The sequence below is a fragment of the Candoia aspera genome, chromosome 1 (genome assembly GCF_035149785.1).
Source record: "Candoia aspera isolate rCanAsp1 chromosome 1, rCanAsp1.hap2, whole genome shotgun sequence".
Classification (NCBI taxonomy): Eukaryota; Metazoa; Chordata; class Lepidosauria; order Squamata; family Boidae; genus Candoia; species Candoia aspera.
In genome coordinates this window covers 1,615,295-1,629,823 of record NC_086153.1, presented here as the reverse complement: position 1 = coordinate 1,629,823, position 14,529 = coordinate 1,615,295, and the positions used below count along the sequence as shown (strand labels likewise).

At 58.2% G+C, this 14,529-nt stretch overlaps 1 protein-coding gene across 2 annotated transcripts in view; it reads right to left on the bottom strand.

Moving 5' to 3' along the window:
• Positions 1-1,226: 1,226 nt before the first annotated feature.
• Positions 1,227-14,529, bottom strand: part of TAOK1 (TAO kinase 1) — a 60,876-nt gene continuing 47,573 nt past the window's right edge. For both annotated transcript variants that reach the window (XM_063295082.1, XM_063295089.1), the window contains exons 14-20: positions 13,654-13,890; positions 13,314-13,442; positions 11,439-11,642; positions 9,276-9,515; positions 6,584-6,796; positions 6,025-6,207; positions 1,227-4,009 (exon numbers count right to left, since the gene is read on the bottom strand). In XM_063295082.1, the coding sequence (XP_063151152.1) occupies positions 3,548-4,009; positions 6,025-6,207; positions 6,584-6,796; positions 9,276-9,515; positions 11,439-11,642; positions 13,314-13,442; positions 13,654-13,890 (1,668 nt within the window). In that variant the 3' untranslated portion in view covers positions 1,227-3,547. The remainder of the gene's footprint in view (positions 4,010-6,024; positions 6,208-6,583; positions 6,797-9,275; positions 9,516-11,438; positions 11,643-13,313; positions 13,443-13,653; positions 13,891-14,529) is intronic.

The following is a 14,529-nucleotide window of genomic DNA, read 5'->3' as shown; positions in this document are numbered from 1 at the left end:
AGGTGCCCCAGGCCTGGGCAGCCAGGTGCTTCCAGGCCCACGGCCCCCTTCCTCCCTGATTTCGCGCATGCCTGGCAGCTTAAAGAACCACAAAGGCCACTGGGAGCTTGGCAGGGACTCTCTGGGGGAGGGACAAGCAAGGGACCCCTTTCCTCCCCACCCAGCCCAGCTCCCTTCAGTGCCTCCTCCCAGAGACCAATCCAAGGGTGCAGCTTGTTGGTCTTCGTGGTAATTAAGGATCCCCTCTAGTGGGAGGCCCCACTCGTACAGTGGATGCTGCCCACAGGGGGTGGCACCAATTCCCCGGGGCCTGGTGTTTGAAGGTGGCAGCCCGCCTCAGGTTGGCAGCAAGCCCCTGACACTTGGGAACCTCGAAGCTGGCAGTCAGCTGGCTCATTTTCTAAAAAGGCGGCGTCTCTGAGTTCCAGGAATGATTCACTCTGGCCCATAAGGATTTGGCAAGAGCATCAGCTGGGCAGCCCTCTCAGCAGAGCAGGCCAAGGCATTGTCTCGGCCTTCCAGGCGTCCCCCTGCCCCAACGTGGCTTCTGTTGAAAGTGGTGTTCTCAACAGAAATAGTTGGATGGGGTGGGGGGTCCCCCTTCTACCAGGCGCCAAAACACAGCTGAAATTTCTGCCACGGCTCTGCTCTGGCTTGGGGGCTGCTGCTTTGCCTGAAAGATTCCTTTACAGGCTTTTCCTTGGTGCCCAAGGTGCCATGGCAGGCCTTGGGGAGGGGGCACAACGCCAGACCATGGCCCCTGAAGGCTTCCAGCCACAGGGATGAAAAATGTAGAGAAAGTGCCTACCCAGAGCCCAGAAACAGTGTCTCTTTCTGAAAAGACTTTGGAGCATTCTAAGTGGAAACTGGCAAGGGAATGAATGCAAAATTCTCCCCCCCCACAAACCCCATGAGATAAAATGGAAAGACACAGTAGGGTTAATTTTGCAAGGGAGGTGAGAGAGCTCCAAGTCAAACAAAGCAGAGCTAGAAAATGCTGCAAAATTTGAGCGTGCAAACCAATGTCCGTACACTGCTATTGGCTCTGTGAGACTTGCGCGCAGGAAAAACCCATTTCACAATGGCAATAAAAGTGCTTACCAAAAACCCACATTTGCCTCCCTATATGACAACTCTCAAAACAGCTGCAAATCAGGCTGACCCACCAGCCCCTCTTGGCTTCTCTTTGCACACGCCCCAAACACTTAGACCAACGCAGCCGAATTGGGTTTGGCAAATGGTTTTACTTAAAATATTAATTTCATGAATAGCCTAGGGTCTGGCACAGAATGATGTACATGGCAAGTGGGGGGGAGAGAACCCCTTCTGTCCCAATTCTCCCCGGTTAAAAGGATGCCACGATGGAAACTGACATTGCATCACCTGGATGGCCAATGTCAATGCAAGCAAAGCTACAGGGGCTGCACGCGCATTCGAGTGCTGCTTGGAGTGCAACTCCTGGGGTGCGGAGGGCTGGGGGAGCCAGAACTGGGGCACCCTGCCTGCTCCCCCCCAAGTAACCTACGCCATGCTCCTGAAGGGGTGCCTGTCCTGGGAGGCATGGCGAGGGCTTGGGAAACCTTCCCTCACACGATGCCCTCTGGGCAGGCTGAGCAGATCACCAGTTATGTAGATGGGGAGTTGGGCTTGGTGGTCCTTGGAGGAGGATGGGCCGGGAAAGGGGGTGTTTCTGGCTTCCGTCTCAGTGATTGCCCCTCCCCACAAATCAGTTAGCTGGCTGACACCCCCACACACACACACAGAGAGGTCACAGCTATCTCAGGACCGTGGAAGTTTGGCAGGGGCCCATCAGTCCAGGAGGGTAAAACACAGAAGGGGGCTGTGCTCCTCCCCCCCAGCCCTGCCCTCTTAAGGAACATCACACTGGGCAAGAACAGCTGTGCCCAATGCAGGAGGGGGGCCCTTCTGCACCCCCTTTCCAGGACAGGCTCCAGGCCCCCCGCTGCTCCCTGTGGCCTCCACAGTCAGAAGCCAAAGTGGGGCGGAGAGAGATGCAGCTGAACCAAAGGACCTGAAGGGGTTTTTAATTTAGCTAAAATTAAAAGTCACACTGATTAAAAAAGGAGCAAAAGTGTGACACACAAGCATATATTCTTCTATACAAGTATGTCACGTAAAGACATTAAAAAAAAACCTTTACATTTCTGAGCCCTATAGGTGTGTTAAAAGGCAAATCCTAAAGTTAGTAGCTAGTGTTTGTTTACGTGTGCAAGGAAACTAATGTACAACAGAACGCCAGGGGGAGCAGCTGGTAGTGATCTGACCAAGCCTCGGGCCAACTGCTCCCAGGGCGGCCCTGTGGGGGCTCGGAGTGGGACCCCTGCCCTGCCCTGGCACCAAAGGCTCCCAGGACCCTGAGAGCGGAGCAACCTCCCCCAGGGCCCCCTGGAAGCTGGGTCTCTTGACCTGCGAAGACCGGGCGGCCCCGCTCGCCACGGGTTGGGGGAGGACTTGTGGCCACCGCCCCACCTGCGACCCACGCCTCCGGCGGCAACACAGCAGCAGCTGAGCAGCCTGGGCCCCCGCAGCAAGTCAAACACTGACAAACGTTGCGGTTTGACGTATAAACGAGAGAACTGTGGCAAGCCCAGGAGCCTAATGAAAACTGGCAAATGTAGTGTCAGGAGGGGGGGCTCCCGGTCTCCTGGTGGCGTACTGGCGGCTTATGGCATCATGAGATCTCGAGCCTGGGGATGGCGGGCCGTGGGTCTCAACGCTTCTGAAGGAGAGCCGGCAGGCCAGGCGGGGCCAGGGACCCGGTGAGGTGTCCTGATGCTGAACTTCGGTGAGATGTCACAGTATTAAGCCGTAAGAAAGCTCTCCTCCCCTCCCCTCCTGCCCCACTTCCCACTCACGCGTGCACACACACTCACACACGGCACAGCCTCTTGGGCCGAACTGCGAAGAGGCTTCTAGCAGGTGCATTTGACTAGTGCAGTTCTGTCCAAGCCATCGCGTGCGCCCTGAATTCTCGAGGCTGCGCATCTTAGTGCAACAGAGACAGCGAACGGCTGCGGGCCGGGGGTGCGCCCGCCCCAGCCTCTTCCGACTGGCAAGGCCCTTGGGAGCTGCTTTCCCTGGGCCTCTCTCCGCAAGGAAGCCTCTGGGAGGCGTGCAGGGGCAGCTGGCCCGGCACAGGAGAGAGGGGGCCGAGACTCCGCGGGGCAGTTTGCCCTCTGAGGGAAAGGGGGAGCCCACTCGCCTTCCTTCTCCAGCTGCAGGAGAGGCGGGGACCTTGCTCTCCCCCCAGCCCCAGGTGGGAGGCAGTTCTTCCCCCCGACCGCACGTAGCTTCCTTAAAACGGGTGCTTTTAAGGCGAGAGAGCGACTCTGCAGCCAAATACTATGACATCCCAAATAGCAAACACAGAACGTGGTGCGTGCCCCGATAGACGTGCCCGCCGAGCAGCACCCCAAGCCGGCACTGCCCAGGACCGGCTCCTGGGGAGAGAGGCCTGTCAGCAGTTCCTGTGGGCAGACAGCACCGGTGGAATCGCCACCTGCACGGGGGCACCGAACGGAAGGTATTATGTGTAAGACATGTGCGACCCATTGGATATCTGCGAAGTGACGCTGGCGCTCCGGGTCATGCCCTGCTCTGTCCGTCCCCCGGAAGGCGTCCGCCTCAGCGCCTGGGGGCTGTTACGGACCCCGAGCGAGCTCCCCCGAGGCACCCCCTGCAGGGGCCCCGAGGGGTGGCCCCACGGCTGGGGTCCCCCTTGCATCGGATGCCCCCATGCCTGTGGCTGGCCCCCCATAGGGTGGCCCCAGGGAGGGCCCGGTCCCCCAGAAGGGTGGTGGGACCAGCTAGACGCTCCGGGGTAACTGTGGCTGAAGGCCTCGGGGGAGAGATTCGAGAGGAGCATGTTGCTAAAGCCGAGGCGCATGCTCTCCGAATCAAAGGCCTCGTTCTCCCGCGCCTGGCGCTCCAACAGGCCCCGGATCCGTTCCGTGCGCTCGTTCTGCAGGGCCAGCATCTCCTCCTCGATCTGGACAGAAAAGAAATCAGGGAAGGGAGGTGATTACTTCGAAACTTCAAACCCGGTTTCTGAGGGACCACAGAGAGCCCCCGACTCTCCTGCTTTTCCGCTTGGCCGTGGTGCCACAGAGGCTGGGTGGGCCCCTCTTAGCTGTGGCTCTTTTGGGAACAGGCTGAACCAACCAGGCAGATGTCAGCCTTCCCTGGCTGGGGCCCTCCATGCCGGCTGGACCGTGATGCCAGGACCCTCCACCCAGCGTTGCACCAGGGCCATGGGGGACTCTGAGGGGGCAGGGGACCGCAGTGGATGGGGTAGCAGTAACATCTGTGGTGGGGCCAGGATTTTCAGAGTTGGGGGCACAGGATGGGGCACAGGAGAACTGGTTTGATTGTTAGTCTGTTAAACCTAGTTTACAGTGTATCTGAATGCTTCCCACCTCCAAGTGGCAGGTACCCGTGCAACTGATTCTCAGCAATTGGAGCTGGGAAGTGGCGGGGCGGGGGGAGCGATGGCCCAGCAGCTCTGGCCCTCTGGCGACTTCTCCACCACCAAGAAAGAGCAGTCCTTTGATGGATTCAGAGCAGCCCACAAATCTGCCTCAGATCAAAAGGCACCACCTTCGGCACGTGCTCTCCCTGGTCCTGCAGACAATTCCGACACCGGTTTTCCCCGCCAAGCAGCGCATCGGCCCTATTCACCCCGCAGCCTGTTCTGCGCCCTTCCTGAGGCTGAGAGCAGAGGAGCCCTGCTGGGGTGAAAGCTTCCTTCTGCTGAGATTATCCTGGTACTCCTACCCAGGACCACCCCAGAATCACACTGCAAAGGTGCCAGGGGGCGTTCCATGCTTGAGGCTCTTGTACCAAAGGCTCCGAACACTAAATGTGCAGGCAAACGCCTCGACAAACAAAATCAACGCTCCACTCTGCTCCACGCCAATCCTCAAGATTGCAAACCGGGGGCAGGGAGACCAAAGACACCCTCTCCAAAACGCTAAAGCAGCGTGAGATGAGACTCCCCAAATCAACCGGGAACCTTAGTCTTGGAGCCTACAAGCTGCCCTGAAGCTGCTCTTCATGCAGAAAGAGGGTGGCAGGCAGAACACAGACTGCATCTCTGGCTTCCTCCGGTGCACCTGAGAAACTCATTCGCAGAACCGCGTGAGCCCAGAGCAGCGTTTCTCAACCCTGGCCACTTGAAGATGTGTGGACTTCAACTCCCAGAATTCCCCAGCCAGCATGGGGAAGTCTGGAGTGGAAGTCCACACATCTTCAAGTGGCCAAGGTTGATTCTTAGGCTGTTTGACTCAACTGCCCCTTTTCCTGGTCCTGAATAATGTTGTTACCCACACAAAAAGCCCCAGACTCCGCTGTTTCACACAAGCATCTCGGCAGCCTTAAACCGGATCCTCAACTCCCAAAAAAGCAACTACAAAATGCTCCATCACCCCCAGGAGATGCCCAAACTACCCCCACTTTAAGCACCACTGGGCCAGAGCCACCTATGTAGTCCTCTATCACTTCACTGGGCAGCCAGCAGGGGGCAGCAGAAGCTGGCTGTGCCCAAGAAGGCAGGCAACCCACGAAACAGGACGTGGTGCTGCTCGGGCAGTCTGGAGGGGCGGGCTGGGATGGGGGTGGACATTTCCTTCCCGATCCCTGCCTTCCTACTGGTACAATGGGGAGGGGGTGGGAAGAGAGGGAGACAGGCACCCCACCCTCCGTTTCTCCTGATCCCACGGGCCAGCAGCAAATCCTAGTGATGCCTCCGGGAGGCCTCTGCGCCACCTGTGGCACAGGACGTGCCCTTTCTGACTCAGGGGTGACTCGCCAGGGGGTGTGGGGTGGAGAGAGACTCGAGGGCAGTCGCTTGTGGGGAACGTCTGGCCGCCACGGGACACGGCCTACTTGGGCAGACCGTGGGGCTGCTGTGGGCCTCCCCCGTGATGGAATTCGGCCAACGGGTGGGACACGCAAAGCTAAGGGCTGCGTTGCCAGAACCGGGGCCCACTCCGCCCCCTCCGGTACCTTCTGCTCCAGGAGAGCCCTCCGCAGGGACACCCGCTGCTCCAGCTCCCGCAGCTCCCGGTCGTGCTGGGCCTCCGCCTGCATCTTGATCTTGCTCTGGTAGGCGTTCAGCAGCTCCAGCTCCTGCTGCAGCTGCATCTTCAGCACCTGGCACTCAGCTTCCTGGGCCTCGTCCAGGCGCAGCTGGAACAGGAGGCAAGCGGTCAGTGGGGCAGGGGGCCGCAGGGGCTCCGCTGCCCGCTACGAAGGCCCAGCGAGTGGGCAGGCTGGCACCGTGGCCTGCCGCTTCTTTTGCCCGGCGGGGAGCGAAGCCACAGCCACCGTTTAAGCCAGGGTTTCCCAACCTTGGCCGCTTGAAGATGGGTGGACTGGCTGGGGAATTCTGGGAGTGGAAGTCCACCCATCTTCAAGCGGCCAAGGTTGGGAAACCCTGGCTTAAGCTTCCTGTGGAGTCACTTGTGGCATTGGCCCCCGTCTGACCGTCCTGGGGTCAAACTGGGGGGAGACAGTTCCCAGAAAGCCCCCCACCCAACCGCAGGAGCCGCAGGACGCCGCTCACCGCCTGGGTGGAGAGCATCTCGTTGATGCTGTGGTCGTACTGCTCAGCCAGGATGGCCAGCTTGCGGGTCTGCTCCTCCTTCAGCCGCTTCAGGACAGCCTTGTGCTCGCTCTTGGGCGCCGTCTCCAGCAGGTGGTTGCGCAGCGCCTTGTACTGCCGCGTCTGGATCTTGCAGGTGTCCTGGAACTGCTTCTTGATCTGGAGCTCCTTGGACTAGGAGGGAAGGCGAGGCTGGCTAGAGGCGGGCTGGGCCCGCAGGAGGGCCCCGCCGGCCCCCCATCACCCGGCCCCTGCTACGCGAGCCTCCCCTGCCCTGAGGCAGGCGGCCCTGCCAGTTTTGCCACAGGACGAGTGCTGGCAAGACCCCTGAGGAGCCCTCATCAGATCGATACCGATAGAGTAGCGGCTTAACCAAAGACATTTCAGGCCCTGGGCCACCTGAGTGGGCACCGGGCGCAGAAAGAGATTCCTGGCAAGAGTGGGTCACACTCACAAATTCCCCAGGGCCAGTCCTGCCCTCCCTCCCAGGGCAGCACATTATAAAGCACGATGCCCTACATGCTGGGCACAGCATCCAACACTGGCCTTGGAAATCAGGGAGGAGGTGGTGGCGGCAGCGGCAGCAGGCCCAGGATGCAAGACCAGGTGGGAGGAAGGGGCTGCCCCTTCCTCTCGCTCCCCCACCTGGCTGGCTAAACTAGCGCTATGCAAAGATGCCCAACTGGCACGATTCATCTAGACCTTTGGTCAGCAGAAGATTCGGGTTGCCCAGAGGAGGTGGGCCTCTGCCACCGCTGATGCTTCCTCCTTTTGCTCAAGGAACAGTGGAAGAGGCAGGGGGGCCGCCCGAGGGGCCACCTGGGAAGGGACGGGCCTCTCTTGGCGGGTTGCTGTGACTGGCCGCCTGCTCATCCTGCTCCCTTGGCAAGCCACGTGCCTGGCTCCCCAGGGCTTGCCCAGAAAGCAGTGTCAGGACCCCGCAAGGGCTTTCCCATCAGGCCTGGAAGAGGCCTGAGCTGCTGCAGCCTCTCAGCGCACCCAGCTCCGCTAAGGGGAAGGGGTACCCTCCCACCCTGAAAGCCAGGCGTCTTCTCTTCGTCATCTCCGGAGTCTGGTCGCAAGATGCACTGTGGGTCTGGCTGCAGCCAAGCTTCATTCCCTGGCTGGGGTCCCCGTCTCAAGCGGGCCAGCCCCCGGCTCTTCAGAAGCAAGAGCTCCCTTGTGTGAGGCTTTCAAAAGGCGCACCATGCGTCGCCCCATCGGAGCACAGCTCAGTGGCAAAAGGAGAGTCCCCCCGAAAGTCCTGGGCCTTTGGGCAGGCAGGACTTTTGGGAGGAGCCCCCTGGCTGGTTCACAGGCCCGCGTATGCCTCCGTGGGTCCTGCCAACACGGTGCTTACGTGGGCTGTGGTGCTGGGTGGCGTTCAAGTGAGTTCCTTGTTTGCTGGGCTCAACAATTTGGTCATGCCATCCACCCACAGGATCTACAGCCACCTCTTCGAAGGCACAAACCCAGCCAGGTGTGGGCGTGGGAGCCACCCCTCCACCCCCAGTTTCCTTCCTTGGAAGAGAAGCGCCACCTTGGGCCAGACTTGGGTAATGCTCAAGCAGCAGCCTCTCTCTCCTGTCCGGGGTCCAGACCGGCCTCTGCCATGCTCTTCACCAGGGCAGGCTTCCTTTCAACAGGGTGTGGGAGAAACAGGACCACTGAGGCTGGCCAGGGCTCCTGCATGCCAGATGGACCCAAGTAATCTCGGTTTCTCCTGTTTGTCATAACTGGGCAATGTTTTCAGGAATCAGAGCCCCGATTTGAAGAGTATATTCTCTCTTCCTGAGGGACCATTTGTACAAAAATGGTTTATACCATAGAGTTGGCCCTAAGCAAAGGACCTGCAAAATCCTGGAAAAATGGGTGCAGAGAGCTAGGGAATTAGGATGAATGAAAATAGGTGGAATCTTTGGGGTCTTAGGTTCCACTGGCAAAGCCACAGAAAATGCTGCAGGATGAGGTACCGGATGAGGCCCAAAGGCTTTGGCGCCAGTAAAGCTGGTCCTCCCCACCTCACAGAACCCACCTCTTTTAATGTTCCTGCTGCTTCTGGGAGAGAAACTGAGCAAAGTACCACTACAGGTAATCCTCGCTTAATGACCACAATTGGGACCGACAGTTTGGTCGCTAAGCAAATCCAACCCAATTTTACAACCATTTTTGTGGTGGTCATTAAGTGGATCACCATACTCATTAAGCGAACCACACGGTTAAGTTGTTCCCCATTGATTTTGCTTGCTGGAAGCCAGCTGGGAAGGTAGAAAATGTCAATCACATGACCGTGGGGACACTGTGATAGTCGTAAGTGGGAGGACTGGTTGCAAGCTGGGTTTTTACTGCCGTCGTAAGTCTGAACCCTCACTAAACAAATTAAGTGAGGACTACCTTAATGCTGGCAAAATGTGGTGAGTTTAGCAGGACTCTCCGTTCACCTGAAAGCCCTGAAAGACAGCAGCTCTGCCAGAAGGGCCTTATCCACTTGCGCAGGTGCTGTGCTGGCACCCCTGGGCGTCTTTCCTAAGGCTCCGGCCGCTTCCCTAGGCCGAGAGCCTGGCATCCGGCCTTGGGGAAGAGGCACTTGCTCCTCGCCTTCCTTGCTCCCGAGGAAGTGTGCCCCCTGGAGTGCCCGTTCCCAGAAAGGTACCTTGAGGCTCTTGGGCTGCTGTCGGACCTCCGTGACGTGCTTCCGCCTCAGCTCCCTCTCCCGGCGCTTATTGTACTCCAGCTGATTGGTGAGCTCGGTCTGGTGCTGCAGCCGAATCAGTTCGCAGCGCATCTTCTGGATGGTGCTGAGGTGCCGGAACTCCAGCTCCTGCATGGACTCGTGCTGGCGCAGCAGCATGGCGTGCTCCAGGTCCTTCTGGGTCTGCCTCTTGTTCAGCTCCTGGGCTCAAGGAAAGCGCTTTGAGGAGACGCTGCTCAGCAACGGGGGCGGGGGGGGGGGGAGGCCAACCACCACGCCCAGGAGTCGGGCTGGCTGGCTTAGGCAGAGCCAGTGCCCAGTGGGTCGGCACAGCCAGCCAGGTGCCAGTGGGCACCAGAAGGGTCTGGCCTTCTCCCACCCACCTCCATCACAGGTAGGCTACAGAGAGTATCCTCCACTTGCTATTATGAAGAACCGAGGAGCTGGTCAGTTAGAAAAGCAAGGACTGCATTCCCAGTTGGATTACGGTAATTCGCACTACATGGGGCGGTCCTGGAAGACCATCCGGAGACACCAACTGGTCCAGAGTGCAGTGCTGAGTGCAGTTTTAGGGGCCGCTTGGTTTGCCCCCGGTACCCTGCTGCTGTGCAAGCTGCACTGACTTCCGGGTGCAATTCAAGGTGCCAGAGGCCCCCTTTCAAGCCCTGAATGGCACAGAGGGTATCTGCCCATCCCACCAGGTCAGATAGGGTGGATGCATCCCAGAGCCCTTCTCTTAAAGGCTGTCCCAGAAGGGGACCTAGCGCAAACCCCCTTCACCCAGAGATCTGGCCGGCCTCCGCCCTCCGCCCTCCTGGCGGGCCTTGAAGAGCTGGCTCTTCCTGCAAGCCTTGGGGGTGGATGAGCCTGGAGTTCAGCAAGGGGGTACGCTGATGTGTGGGGAAGGGTCGCCCCGAGTTTTAATTGTGGTTGTCTGGATTTTTTGTTTTTATTGACTTGCGAACCACCCCGGCTTGTGCTTACAGTGTGGGTGGCTATGTAAGTCTTTTAAATAAACAAACAATTCCCCTTCCGTTCAGAACCCACTGCCAAAGAGCATTCTGGCAGCAGAGGGAAAATATCCCCTACAGTCGAGGCCAGTGTTACTCAGCATTGAGAACGTTAAGACGTGTGGATTTCAACTCCCAGAATGCCCCAGCCAGCAGGGCTGGCTGGGGAATTCTGGGAGTTGAAGTCCACACATCTTAAAGTTGCCAAGGTTGAGAAACACTGCTCTAGGCCCTTCCTAAGTTTACGGTGTGCCCTTTCTTAACCTTTGCTTTCAAAGCTAAAACAGTCCACGTGTTTTTATTTTTCCTTGGAGAGAAGACACACACAATAGGGCTAATTCCTTGTGTGTCCTTTTTGACTCTTCCCCAGCAATTTGGGAGATGTTCAGAGAGTAAGAAGGAGCCACACCTGTGATTTTCTATGAAGGCTATTGAAGGAGCCCCACTCAATGCAGGTAGTCCTCGCTTAATGACCACAATACGGACAGGAACTTCCGTTGCTAAGCGATTTGGTCATTAAGCAAGGCACATGTCCTGACCCGATTTTATGACCGTTTTTGCAGCAATGGTAAAGTGAGTCATGCAGTCATAAATCACTGCGATCATGTGACCGTGGTGGTGGTGCGATGGTCGTAACTTCGAGGACAGATAGCAAGTAACCTTTTTTAGCCCTGTTGTACCTCCGAACCATCACTGAACAGTTGTTAGGCAAGCTCTACCTGTAGAGTAGGACTCCACCAATGCCTTTTAATTCCATTCCCAAAGAACCATCCCAATTTCCACGCTGAGACTTTAGGCCCTTTAAAGTCTGTGGGTGCTGAGTTTACAGCAGAGCTCGCTCAGGCTCAAGGAAGATCACGCCTGCTCTGGGCAACCCCAGAAGATCAGCTGAGCAGGTGGGCCCCCCGTCTTCTTCAACGGCGGCTCCCCAGTTGCGTCAGGCTCCGGCCATGGCACCCGGAGGACGCTACCGGGGGAAAGGCTCCCGCAGGTGATTCACCAGGCGTGGCTCCGCACCGCACGCCGCAAGGCAGCGCTGGCCCGCCCGGGACGCCCGAGAGCAGAGACCCGCTCCTTCTCGGTCAAAGGCCCCCGGGCCTCTTCTGCTACGCACCTCCCGGACAAGGTCCTGCTCCAAGTTGTGGCGCGCCAGCAGCATCCTCCCCTTGAAGCGCCGGCACTCCAGCTCCAGGTACCGCCTCTGGCGCCGGAGCAGGTTGGCCTCCTCCTCCGCCTGGAAGTGCTGGATGTTTTCCTTCTGCTTGGACAGCCACTCCTGCTTCTCCTTCTTGGGGGTGCTCTGGTTCTCGCTCAGCTCCTGGAAGCAGGAACGGGGCCGCCACGGTCACCGGAACACGCGGCGCGGCGGGGCGGGAGGGGAGAACTTCCCCCATGACGCTGCGCGGGGCTCACGGGCCGCCTCAGCGGGCTAAGAGGGCAGACCCGGCCCTGCCCAGCGGAGAAGGCACCCCGGGGAAGGCCTGCTCGCCCTTCCTGTGCTGAGCAAGGCCTGCCCAGCCCCGTTTCTGCCCATTCTTTGCCAGGCGGGACCCAACGCTATAGGAGCTGGCAGCGTCTGCCCACCCAAAGAAAAAGACGGAACTTTAAGGTCTTTTTTTTAACGCAAGAGCTGGGCACGAGAGCGGCCCTCGGGCACGGCGAAAGCCGTCATCGCTGACAGGCTCCAAAGCCTCAGTTATGAGACACGTTTCAACCCCCCCCCCCGAGCAAAGGCCTGCTGGCTAAGAGCGCGCCAGGGAAGAGCGATCTCTTTTCACCAAACAAACGCTCAGCCAGGCTGCTAATGAGGCGTTACGACTGGGGTTGCCGGTCATCTCCCAGTTAGAACCAGGCGTTATGCTCAGGTGACCCGTTGCTCTCTTAGCTGCACCGGTGTCCGCCCTCCGAGGCAGTCCAGACAAGAAACTAAAACTACCGTGACATCTCTTGTCTAGCCACTGTCTAAGCTGCACCTCCCGTCTCCCGAGGTTCTCCTCGCAGCCTGTTACATCTGGCTACCGGGTGGCTTCTGGGTGCCATGCGAGATTCTGGTTACCACCTTGACCGCCCTTCATGGCATGGGGCCTGGCTATCTGGGGGGCCCCTCGCCTCCACTCATTCTTGCCTGCCTGGTGGGGTCAGGGAGGGTGGGTGCCCTCCAGGTCCTGTCTCTCAAACGTCACCTTGCAGGACCCAGAAGGTGCCCACACACGGCTGCAGCTCCTGCCCTCTGGAGATCCTTGTGGACATTGTGGCTCCTACCTTTACGATGTTCCACAAATTACAGGTAGTCCTTCCTTAACAACCACAATTGGGACCGGAATTTTTGTTGCTAAGTGAAGCGGTCATTAAGTGAATCCTACCCAATTTTACAACTTTTTGGTGGTGGTCATTAAGCAAACCACATGGTCGGTAAGAGAATCACTCAGTTCCCTGTTGATTTTGCTTGCCAGAAGCCAGCCGGGAAGGTTGAAAATGGTGATCATGTGACCATGGGACACAGCAACAGTCATAAATGTGAACCTGTTGCCAAGCGCCCAAATCGCAATCACGAGGATGCTGCAACAGTCCTAAGTGTGAGGACTGGTTGCAAGTCAGGTTTTCCAGCACCGTCGTAAGTCTGAACCCTCACCAAACGAATGGGTGTTAAGCGAGGACTCTCTGTACTCAAAACTTGGTTATTGTCTCAGGCTTTGAGATAAGGTGGTTGTTGCCACTTAGAGTTAGTTTAAACTAAACTAAACTAAACTAAACTAAACTAAACTAAACTAAACTTAGTTTAGTTTAGTTTAGTTTAGTTTAGTTTAGTTTAGTTTAGTTTAGTTTAGTTTAGTTTAGTTTAGTTTAGTTTAACTTAAGACCAGTGTTTGCTCTTCTGGTCAGCCACGTTCTTCTTCTATGTCTATTGCTTCTTTGCAACCTCCTGAGAACCCAGGGCAGCCCTGAAGGTTGAACGAGCGAGCGAGCCCCCCCCCCCCCCCCCGGTCACCTCTTTGAGCTGCTCTTTGCGGAGCTTGTATTCCCTCTTCTGGGATTCCAGGAAGCTGCTGAGCTCCTTCTTCTGCTGGGTCTGAATGTGCTGCTGGAACTTCTTCTCTTCGTTGGCCACCACTTTCGCCTGCCCCGCGCCAGGAGAGCAGAGCAAGAGGCTGAGTCTTTTCTGGCGGCCAACCGCTTTGCCTCCGTGGGCTTCGTGTGGCCCACCGGGCCCCGCCGCCTCCCACGGCCCAGCCCCTCCCCTGGCAGCAAAGGCTGCGCCCCGCTTCAGCACCAGGGGCCGCGCTCCCCCCGGCCAACGCTTCCCCCCCACGGAAGCAGCAAGCCCTCACCTCCTTCTCCATGGCCGCCTGGTGCTTCTTCACGAGCTTCTCCATCTCGGCAGCGAAGTTGTTGCGCTGCGTTTCGAGGTCCTTGTCCAGCCGCAGGCGGTGGTCATCCATCTCGGCCTTCAGCTTGTTCTCCAGGGCCATCAGCTGCTTCTGGTGCTGCCGCCGCATGCGCTTGTAGCCGGACATCTGTTCCCGCAGCTCCGAGTCCTGCTCATGCTCCTGCATCTGCCTCGTCACCTGCCGCAGACCGGGAAGCCCCAGGGCCGCGTTTAGTCCGGGCCAGCTGAGGGGAGGGCGCCTGGGACTCAAGGCGGGGCAAAGTAGCCTCTGCCTCTCACACAACGGTCCGGGGACCCAGGAGAACCCCGAAAAACCGGAATCTTTGATGGTTCCTTGAGGCAAGAACCATCAAATCAGACACGGGGGAGAGAGAAGGCCCCTCCGAGTCCAGCTCGGCTCCTGACAATCCGTGGATCTGCTGCCGCCGCCCCCCAAGGTTGCTTTGGTCTCCCCATGTTGCCCACGGCCCTCGTATTCCTTGGCAGTCTCCCATCCAGGCTCCAACCAAGGGTGACCCTGCTTAGCTTCCAAGCCCAGCCAAGGGCGGCCAGGGACCAGCAGGAGCCCACCTGCTCATTACGGCCAATTTTTAATTTTAAAAACACGGGGATCCATTCACTCTTGTCTAGGACAAGAGGGTGGCTATCCTGAGCCGGGGGCTTCTCTCTCGAGTCTGTAGCCGCCATGGAGGTCCTGGCCGGTCACAGCTGCCCACAAAGCAACCTGGATCCTTGGGATGCTGTTTATCATCCCGGTCGGATCTCTGAGGAGTCTAAAGCCATTGCTGGAAAGAGATATGGCAGCAGACGCTGGGTC